Here is a 10961-nt window from a genome sequence, read left to right as displayed (position 1 = left end):
TCAGGATGGCTACAAATGCAGCCCAACACAACATTGTAAATTTATTTAAAACATTATGAGATTTTTTTGTGTGTGATTATGTGTTACAATGTATTTACTGTGTGGCCCAGACAACTCTTCTTCCAGTGGGGCCCAGATGCCAAAAGTTGGACACCCCTGCAGGTGTTCCCTGTGCCTCACTCCTATTCATCCTTCAGAGCCTGCTTAAGTATCATCCCTTCAGGAGGGCCTTTAAACTCCCTGCTGAGGTCTGGACCTCTTGCTCTCTCTCTGGATCAATCCTTCCACCCTCTCCTAGAAGTCTGGATTTTCCCTTTGTAGCACCTAATACGATGTATTTAGGTAATTAGCTAGTGTTAGTCTCTCCCACAGTACTGAAAGTCCTACCAGGTAGAGACTGTTTCTCCTGCTAATCACTGGATTACCAGGGTCCCAGTACCTTGTGTACAGCAGGTACTCAGTACTCTCTTACCAGGTACAGCCCTTTACCCCACATATTTATCTGACTAGATACTCTCGAAGGAGTAGGTGGAGAGGCACATAAAGTTTGTGAGCTTGGCGGCCAGAGACAGTGGCTGAACAGCCAGAGATGAAAGACCTCGGGGCTGGTAATGCAGGGAAGCGAGAGGGAGTAATGAGACCACAGGGTGCTTGTTTAATGTTTCCCTTCCACTTCCCCAACATCCCACTCTCACCCGGAACAAGTCATTCAACAATAATTTCTGCATTTTTTTCTTTACGGAATGAGGTAAACCTCAGATTACAAAACTAAAGCCAAAATAATTTTGCAGAATTAGAACATGTTCAAGAAACCAGTCGCAATTTAACTGGGTCAGACTTCTGCGTGGAGAGGACTGTGTTCCTCCAAGTCCAAGTTTACACTCCTCCCATGTGGGGAAGGCAATAAACGCTCTTTCTCCTGCTCTCAGTCGCCCAGGAGGACGTTTCCTCTCTGCATTGACCAACGCTACTTCTTTTTTGTTGCTCTTTTCCCTTCTCCTTTCCTTGGTTTCCCCTTTCCACGGAGCTTCTTCAGACGCAGCTGCTCATCCTTGAAGTCCTGATGCTCATCTCTGAATGGAGAAAGAGAAAATAAGCCAGTATTTTTAAAAATTGCAGAAGTTCACCAATGCAGCAGTGTTCCCTCAGGTGGTTCTGATAATTAATCCTTGACTTCTACACGGCATATGCTCAGCTCGGTGAGCAGAAAGGACAGGGAGTCCCCAACATACAGTTGTAATGTATTTCAAAAGTTCATTTCTAAGTCACAGTCCTCCCTCACAGAAACAATGTCACAAATAGTTAATTTGTAGGCCAGCCACGTACACCTATGTAACTATAATACGACACTAACGATGACCCCAAATTGCCCTATAACACTAAAACAAAACACCAGGAGGGGCAGAAACTGGGTAAAAACTTTCGTAGCTGCACGGAGACCTCCAAATCCCCGGGAAGTAGCACCTATCACAAGGGGGAGCGGTGTGGAGAAAGCCTCCTTAATGGCAGCAGATAATTCACACGGAAACCTGCAGGGGAAAGGCAGGTGGAAGCCAAATCAAAGGACGGGTACCCTGGGGATCAAGGCAGCCAGGACTATTGGATACATGGATGGGTGTAAGAGGCAGCCTGCTTACATTGTGTAAAAATGTCTGCATTCTAACATCCAATATCTAAAGAACAGTGTGGTATTTATTTTATTTGTTAAAGATTTTACTTGTTTTTAGAGAAGGGAAGGGAGGGAGAAAGAGAGAGAAGAGAAACATCAATGTGCGGTTGCCTGCCGAGAATCCCCTACTGGGGACCTCGCCTGCAACCCAGGCACATGCCCTGACTAGGAATCTGACTGGTGACTCTTTAGTTTGCAGGGTGGCACTCAATCCACTGAGCCACACCAGCCAGGGCTGATATTTAAATATGTGAGCTCTGGAACCCATCTGAACCTGAATTCAAATCACAGCTCCACCATTTAGGAGCTGTGTGACCTTGGATAAGTGACCTTCTGTCTCTGAATCTTCATCTCTTCATCTGTAAAACATGGACAATACTGGCATGTACATTAAATGTGAGAGCGGGGTTTGCTGGCCAACTTTTAAGTCCCTAGGCTGTTTTAAAAGAGTGGTTTTAGCCCTGGCTGGCGTAGCTCAGTGGATTGAGCACGCGCCTGCGAACCAGAGGATCGTGGTTCGATTCCCAGTCAGGGCACATGCCTGGGTTGCAGGCCAGTTCCCAGCAGGGGACTCACAAGAGGCAACCATACATTGATACTTCTCTCCTTCCCTTCCCTTCTAAAGATAAATAAATAAAATCTTTAAAAAAAATAAAAGAGTGGTTTTATAGGTATGCTGTTTCAGTCCAGGGACATGATGGGTCCAACAGACCTTGAGATTAGCTACAATTGCCTCAAATAATCTGTTCTCAACAGAGTGGCCAGAGTAACTCATCTCAAATATAAGTCACATCATGTTACCCCCCCGTTCAGAACCCTGCAATAGGCTCCCCATTTCACCCAGAACAAAAGCCAGGGTCCTCCCGTGGTCCTTAGAGCCCTTCACGTCTGCCTGGAGTCCTACCAGTGTGCTGCTCCTGGGACATACCAGGTGCTCAGTGGCCTCAGGGCCTTTGCTGTGCTCTTGCCCATGCCTTGAGAGCTCTTCCTCAGGTCCTGCTGGGCTCACTCGCCACCTTCATCTTCACAGTGAGCCAAGCCCCGACGGTCCTGTTCAATACTGTGACCCGTGCACTCCCTGCCCATCGAGTGCCTGCCAGCCTCCCTGATCCTGCTCAGTTGGCTCTGCTGTTTTCCTTCCCACAGATACCCAACTTTGTAACGTACCTGTAAGTTACTTATTTGCTATGTTTCCTGCCTTCTTCCATCACCCTCTCTCCCTCGTTTCCATCTACTTCCAGCCAGAAAGAAAGCTCCAAAGTGAGGGATCTTTGTCCCTGTTGGTGAAATGGCCCAAGTACGTGCTGGAGTAAATGGGCCACTAGTTTTGAGCACCTGTGTCTCCCTCCCCCAGCAGGTCTCGAAGTGACTGATATTTTCTTCGTTGGAGGTTGTCTAGTTTCATCCTGCCTGACACCACAGCAGGCCTTGCTTTCAAGGTACCGTTTGCCATAACTAAATACATGAAAATAACTGCGCTTTCCCATGGATCATTGAAGTGTTTTTGCCCCTGTCCCCAAAGATAATCAAGGCTTTCCCCCCCAAAAAACAAAGTGGCAGCAAACAGGTACATTAAAATAGCTGAATGTGATTTGTTTTTATGGGTTATAATTTCTATTGAGGAGATCTGCCTTCCAGTGACATTTTCTTTTGGGCCATAATAAAATTATTATTATTATTATTTAAAGATTTTATTTATTTATTTATCTTTAGAGGGGAAGGAGAGAGGGAGAGAAACATCAATGTATGGTTGCCTTTCGTGCATCCCCTGCTGGGAGTTGGCCTGCAGGGAACTGGCCTGCAACCCAGGCATGTGCCCTGACCGGGAATCGAACCGCGATCCTCTGGTTCACAGGCCCGCGCTCAATCCACTGAGCTACACCAGCCAGGGCCATAAAATTATTTTTTTATTTTCTGAGCCTAGACAAATGGCAAGGGCAACTGCCCCAAAAGCAATTCCAAAAATCGGAAATGTGTCATGGCTTATAATCTCTAATAATATATCAACTAAGAAAATCTACCCTATTTTGTTCAGTGCTGCTCCCCTGTGCCCATGTTAAGTGCCCACATATGGCAGGTGCTTAAAAAATATCCGTTGGATAAATGAATGGATCAATCTTTAGCTATCTGGGATGAACTTGTAATTTTATTATACTGGAGTGAACAGTCCCAAATTAATTTTTATTTTGTTGCCCTAAGAGAAGTCCAATTAAAAACATGTCAAATTTTAAAAGTAGGCATTTTAACTGTAAACAATTACGCACTATTTGAATTCTTTGGTGATGTCCATGTATTAGTTTGTTAGATAAGACTTCCTTTTTTTTTTTTTAAAGAAAGTGATCATATAACAGATCATATTTGATCTATTTTTTCCAGAGTTGTATACAGTCCTAAGCTCCCACTTCCTGTACATACTCAAGCATACGGTGGCATGGTGGAAAGAGCCTACTATTCTTAGTATTCTATTACTATTTTATTATTCTTAGTATTCTACATTATTCTATTCTAGTATCTATTACACATTATTCTTAACAGTGAACCTCAGCTTACTTAGGCCATGTTGGTATATCAAAAGGGTGCCAACTAAAAACCCAGAAGAGGGTGGAAGGCAGTAAGAACTCCAAGGAAACTGCCAGCAGGAGGAAAGGCCACTCCCCCACGCCAGCTACGAGGCACGTGGGCCGCCAGGCTGGGACTCTCCTCATCTGACCGGCAGGAACCTGCTCGGTGTTTAGACCAGCTCCTCTGCGTCTGCTCAGAGTGCTCGCGCTGATTAAACGTCTCTCTGCAGCTCAGTACCTAGTCAGTGTTAAGTCACGTTACAGTCATAATTAAAATATGTCTTCCAATAAGTGCATGTTTCCTTTTATTTTTGGTATGCTCATTATGGACATTTTGCAAGCCTTTACCTTCAAACTGCACCTTTTGAACTACCTGGGCATTATTATAAGATCCACAAAACTATAAAAATAGAAAGGCTATTTTTTTCTTTTTCTGATTCACTACAAAAATCTCTTATAGGCTGCTCTTTTTTTTGTTTGTTTGCTTGTGTCATTACCTGTAGAGGCCATAAAAGCGCAGTATCCCCATGAGTGCAAAATAAGTGTTGTGATTTGGGTACCAGTCGTAAGTCTCCTTCCTCTTGGCCAAAGGCTGCTCACTGAACAGTTTCACCACTTTCATGGATTTGGAATCAGTAGGCCTGGCAACCTCACCAAACAGCCGGGCACTCAGACGAGACATGCGCAAGGCGTATTCTGAAAGCGATGACATTTCTGGGGCACTAAGGAGCAGGAGTCCCTACGGAAAATGAGAAGACAGCCAGGTTATTGTAGGAAATACCCAGGTCACCGAATGAACACCTTAGAAAATCAAACTGCAGCAAGATCACATGCGGATCCATTCATGTTGTTGGCAGGACACGCCTTGGAGTTGAGAAATATCCACAGTACAAGTGGCTGTTTTCCTTTGCATGTTTTAAATTTGCAATTTTCACATTTGGTGTTCACTATTGCTCCTTTGCTCTACTGCCCTTTTTACAATGAACTGTTTCGTGATTCAATAGGTCATTTACTGATGGTCAGTTTACCTATTCATAGGCTACACAAGGGTAGAGAAACAAGTTTTCCTCCCTAGCGTTATTATACCTTCAGAAAACACCCACCTAAGCAGTCTGCAGAGTAAATATGCTGACTGCTTGCCATCTAAAGGTTTAATCATGGCAGAGAAATAATTACGCTGTTGTCTTTATTATCAGCCCTTTGAACACGGATCTCCTCGAGGGCTCCAGATGGCTGAGAACTGCTAATGAGTGATGAGGTCATTTAGCCTCTAGGTTGCGGGACTGAATTCCGCCTAGAGACCGAGAGCCATTTGGGAAAAACAAACAGAGACAGTTGTCTTATGGAAATAAAATGAAGAGCTCAAAAGATTCATCTTATTCCTGAATAGAGGGCACTTATGAATTGTGATGTTACTTGTCTTATCTTCCATCTCATATATTTTACTTCAATGCAAACCAGCTAAGATCTTATTAGTTGAAAACAGTAATTTTTCTTCAGAGGCACAGAATGTTGAAATAGGTATATAAATAATATCTGTAATAGACAGAAATTACAGCTACTCTATATCAAAAACTATGTAGGTTATACATAAAAGTCAAGAATGTTGCTGGTGGAATAACTATCTTATTCCATTCCAGTTAAAATGTAGGGGTGACTACTGGCAGAATAGGCTAAGTTACTTGACATTTTTGTACATAGTGAGATGAGAATCTGCTAAGAGACCATCCTGGGGGTTGATGACAGTTCAGTTGAGACTAAAAAAGAGTGGATCTCCAAACAGAAAACAGTCATAAATCTATCTTGAAAAACCAGTGGGAGAAATATACAAAACTCCCTCCTACACAGGAATGATGCCAAATAAATTTCAAAGTAGGTCATGTAAGAAACAAAACAAAACAAAACACGAACCAGTGTTTTAATGAAGGAATATTTCATGTCCATGTTAAGATCCATTCAAAGAGCAGAGGCTGGCCTCAAACCAACTTCTGAATTGTCTGTCTCAAACCACTTACCATTCTGAAACCAACCAAGCAATCTTGGGCCAATAGTGCCACCCGAAGGCCGGCAATGGGAGAACTGTCAGATCCAAGGTCTCTCTCTGCCTTCCCCCTACCCCCCAAACCTGGGTGGTTTTGCTCCAAACAAGTCTTGCTCTTTCTTTTTTCCTTTTCCTTTCAGTGAGCCAGGTTCCCAGACTCACTTCGCTCCCAACACTTGCTCCATAATGTGGATGGGGATGGGTTGGGGTTCTATTTTTATCAATGAGGGAAAAAGTCATTCATTGTTTAAGGTAGCAATTTTCAGCTGATACGCTGCAAGAATTTTTAAAACATGCAATACCTTACTGTTTAGTCAGGGGGCACTGACATATTTCCCTCTAGATGGTCAAAGAAAAAACTGACAACAGCCAACACAACAATAAGCATGTGGTGTGAATGAATCAAAATTATACCTATTTTTTGTCAGACTGGCAAAAATGTCCATTTTTGGTATGCTACAGACCTTTTTTATTTAATTTATGTGTACTGAGATAAAAGGGGTTGAAAATTGCTAGTTTAATGTATAAATGAAAATAGTTAACAAATCAGTGCTTTAAACCTCCAAAGGCCTTGCAAATGTCTAGTAGTTGCCTTCAGAGTTATAAAGTTTTCTTTGCATGCTTTATAAAGTTTTCTTTGCATGCTTTATCTTTTCTCTGCTTCCTCCCCCCTTTAAAGCTGTTTTTCCAAACATCAGAAGAAAAAAACCAACTGTTTCTTAATCAACTTTGCTTTGCTTAATTACTGTTATGGCATGAGAATAGATTTTTGTTGCAATTGCATGCTGTTTTCACAATCAGTTATTTGTAAGGTGACCTAGGAACCATTAGCTAGGTTATCCTGAACCTATTCTCTCTCAATCTGAGTTTCCTTTTAGGAAAGCAAAGCTCGCAGGACTACTGTGAGAAATAAGTAAAGCAATGGCACCCAGTAAATGGCATTCACCTTAAAAAAAATCCAAATCTGGCCCTGGCTGGTGTAGCTCAGTGGATTGAGCGCAGGCCTCCGAACCACAGATCGCGGTTTGATTCCTGGTTAGGGCACATGCCTGGGTTGCGGGCCAGTTCCCGGCAGGGGACTCACGAGAGGCAACCATACAGATGTTTCTCTCCTTCCTTTCCTTTCTAAAGATAAATAAAATCTTTAAAAAAAATTCCAAATCTGTTGGTAAATTAGTGCTTATGTTCTATCAGACAGATTTGTTTATTCCTGTCCTTATTTAATAATGCAAAAGAGAGAGAGACTCCATGAAATTGCACCTGTACCCCTCTGGGATAATATCCTTACTTACAAAGAGGAATGGGGGAAGGGAGGGATTTATTAAGAGAGTGGTCACTGAAGCCACCATAGGATGCTAAGTTATGTCCACGCCTACTTTAGAATGTAGCACATTACTGGGACATATAGCTCATAAATCATGAGGTCTCATTAGAACCCACTGCTGGAACATAGTTATATCACAAAATCCAAGTCTTAAAACTTTTATGATGGAGAAAGGGAATGTAGTAGAAACAAAGAACCACGTGATAATAGAAGGAAACCGAAAATGCTTATAATAATTACTACTTACTGCTCTGTAGTCTCCTTCTACACAGCGTATGTGTCTGATTAAAAATGGCAAAGGAGTTTAATTTTTTTTTTCATATAGGCTAAAAAAGCTAAAAAATTCTGCTGTCCATAAATACTGGTTCTAAGTCTGGCAAACAGCCATTTTTTTAAATTGATTTAAATCTTTTTAAAGAACTGTGCACTTTCTAAAAAAATAATTCATTTATTTAATTTTAGAGAGAAGGGAAGGGAGGGAGAAAGAGTGGGAGAAAAACATCAATGTGTGGTTGCCTCTCATGTGCCCCCTACTGGGGACCTGGCCTGCAACCCAGGCATGTGCCCTGACTGGGAATTGAACCAGCCACCTTTTGCTTCACAGGTCCGTGCTCAATCCACTGAGCTACATCAGCCAGGGCACTAGCTTTAAATTTTTAAAGAAATTTCGAAAGCTTTACTTAGGACTTTTCTGGTAGGCCTCTTTACAGATTCTTTCAATGTTATCTTTAAAAAAATATGAGGACCCTGTTAAAGGCATGAAAGTAAAAGGCAAATAATTTACATGTCCATTAGACTTTAATTCACATGAAGTCATTCTAATGGGTACAATTAAATCACTTTTCTTTCAATGGGAACTAAAGAAAAACAGTATCATGAAGAAAAATGTACTGTAGTTAAAAATGCTAAGCAAAAACAAATTTAAACATATTAAGTGCACACAAGAAAATTCCCACGTTTTTACCTTGGCATAAAAGGGCAAGTTTCTTGGATCTTTCTGATAGGTCTGAAGCACTTAAAAGGTCAGGTTTATTGTTTATTTCAATATTGGCTTTAGATTAGGTTTGCCTTTTTTCCCTTTGAAAAGTGCAGGAGTTCTTCACTTGGATATCCAGCGTGGTGAATCCCACGGACCTTTAAAAATGCACGCTGAAATGTGAGCGTGGGTGTGTGTGCATCCTGCTGGGGAGAGAGCTTTCTAGGTTCTCCAAGACCAGTGGTGGGAGGGGTACACCAGCTTCGGTGCTGAAAGTGTGGTTGGGATTCCGCCTCTGCTCTTTAATGGCCATGTGGGGTCTGTAGTAAGTAGTAGTATTGTATTCTTTGCTTCGTCTTCTCATTTAGTCCTTGAGGACAGTTCCACTACCCTCTGCATCATGAGGCTGACATGTAAAACCCCTGGCACCCCGCCTGCCCTAATAATTGCCAGGCCTCAAGGAACTCACGCACACTGTGCACACGCGTTTCATAGGAAAACAATCTAAACACAAAGCTTGACTATTTTTAAAGCCCGGTACCGATTATTTTACTGGGTCGTATAGAGGCATGAATAGCTCTGAATAAATAGCTGCTTTATTCAGTTCAATAAGAACATCCCAAACCTCTCAACTGACTGGATCGTGCCTGACAGTGATGGAAGGATTAGGGTCAAGTCATCTGACAATGAATCCAGCAGGGTGTTTAGAGAATTTTATTTAAATGATCACTTTATTATATTTTTCTTAAACTGGTAACAAAATTCATCTACATGCCCCACACCAAGCTACGGCGCAAAAAGCCCTCTGGTGAGCACAGAAACTGAGATTGGAAAGTTCCTAAACAGGAAGACAGTGACTGCGCGGGAGAGGGAACTACGCTAGTGTCCCTCGTTTGGAAAATCCCCCAATTTACGCAGGAAAAGGACACGTTGATTGTATGATACCGGCGAAACCTCCAAGCTGCTTACTAGTGAAATGGATTCGTTCGGTTCTCGGCGACCCTGCAAGGTCGTGCACGCCCGCAGGACCTCTATAGCCATTGCTCACACCTCACTACAGACCCCCACAGAACACACGGACAGCTTACCTAGTGGTGACCTGCTTCCCCCAAGCGCCCTTTTGCCGGAAGGCCCGCCCCTAACCCGTCTCCAAGTCTCGCCAGGGGAGAGCAGTAGAGAAACGAACGCTTTGGGGCTAGAGGGGCGCCCTCCTGGAAGACCCGGAAGTACTAGTGACAGCGCAGTGAGGCTGGCGCCTCGGGCTGTGCGGAGGACTGCGGAGGTTGTGGTTTGGTAGCCGTGTAAGATTCTGCAAGGTTCGCTGACTGTTATTTTGTTGCAAGTGGCTACACAGCTGCCCCACAGATCTCTGAAGCAGTGGTTGTGTGTGTGCCTTGTGGAGGATAAAATGCACTTTTCTTATTTTTCTTCTAACTTTTTCTGGGTGTTTTCTTTCTCCTTTTTATCCACCCTGAGCTTTGACTATTTTAGGGCACTCCTAGATTCTAGGGGTTGAGGAGTGTTCAGAACCACGTGGGGTGCCACACACCTTTCCTTCCGCCCATCACTCATTCTCCTGCAGGAAGCCGTTCTTGATGCCCCCCTTGCTGGCTTAGGGGCACTATTTGGAGCCCTCCGTGTCCCTGTCCCGCGCTGGCCTGGGTGCTTCTTTAAGGACAGGGATGGGATATCTATATGCCTCCTCAGCAGTTACCCAGACCGTACTTGGCAGATAGTAGAAACTGGTTGAGTATTTCCATACTAAGTCTATTCTCAAGCAAGCCACATCCGCAGACATTGTATGAAACATTTATTGAATGTGTGATAGTTTGAGGACACTGCTTATTTTCTATTATTCAAGACCTTTCATAAATGCTCTAAAATGTACCCAAGAAATAAGGCAAATCAGCAGTGAGCCACATACCTAAAATGTATTTTATTGACACGCACTTTCCTTCTATAGAATTTTGTGTTTTGACATCAATCTGTGCTATAGAATTTGCTTTAATCAAGTTCAGTTCTGACATGTTGTTATTCTATGAAATACTACTAGCCACAGAAACTTGGGTCTAGTGTAAAAAGTTTACTACAGTTGTATTTACACATGGTATAATGAATACCCCTCATCTTATTTCCCACCTTTCTGCCCCCAAAACTCTTCTGGGTAGAAATTTCGCCTTCTCTTTAGTGTTTCTGTGGAGCTGGCTTGCTTTTATTTAATGACCACCGAATCATTAAACAAGGAGGCTTCCTTTGTATATTGGCTGTTGGAAAGTTTAAAGCCAAACGGACTCATGGCAAGAACTATTATATGTATATTTGCATAAACTTTGTTGTTGGCTCTATTTTGTAAATGTCTTTGGTTCTTCTCTTTTCACCTAGTTGTTATT

At 42.7% G+C, this 10961-nt stretch overlaps 1 protein-coding gene across 1 annotated transcript; it reads right to left on the bottom strand.

The window, feature by feature from the left end:
• Nucleotides 1-632: 632 nt before the first annotated feature.
• On the bottom strand, nt 633-9754 carry MRPS33 (mitochondrial ribosomal protein S33). The gene is made up of 3 exons (XM_037049057.1): nt 9660-9754; nt 4728-4969; nt 633-1073 (listed from the first exon to the last, which is right to left on the bottom strand). The coding sequence occupies exons 2-3, from the start codon at nt 4940-4942 to the stop codon at nt 968-970; spliced, it is 321 nt and encodes a 106-aa protein (XP_036904952.1). The 5' UTR covers nt 4943-4969; nt 9660-9754; the 3' UTR covers nt 633-967.
• Nucleotides 9755-10961: the final 1207 nt, after the last annotated feature.

Source organism: Sturnira hondurensis, unplaced genomic scaffold, assembly GCF_014824575.4.
Source record: "Sturnira hondurensis isolate 20B ecotype Veracruz unplaced genomic scaffold, ASM1482457v3 Scaffold0006437, whole genome shotgun sequence".
NCBI classification, from domain to species: Eukaryota; Metazoa; Chordata; class Mammalia; order Chiroptera; family Phyllostomidae; genus Sturnira; species Sturnira hondurensis.
The sequence above is the reverse complement of the archived record's forward strand: the minus strand, read 5'-3'. Positions and strand labels throughout refer to the sequence as shown.

What these genes read in the sequence shown, in the direction of transcription:
- MRPS33 (XM_037049057.1), bottom strand. Translation starts at nt 4,942, where the DNA reads ATGTCATCGCTTTCAGAATACGCCTTGCGCATGTCTCGTCTGAGTGCC. An exon ending in CGCTTTTATGGCCTCTACAG is followed by an intron (nt 1,074 to 4,727) that starts GTAATGACACAA and finishes TTCTCCATTCAG; the next exon opens with AGATGAGCATCAGGACTTCA.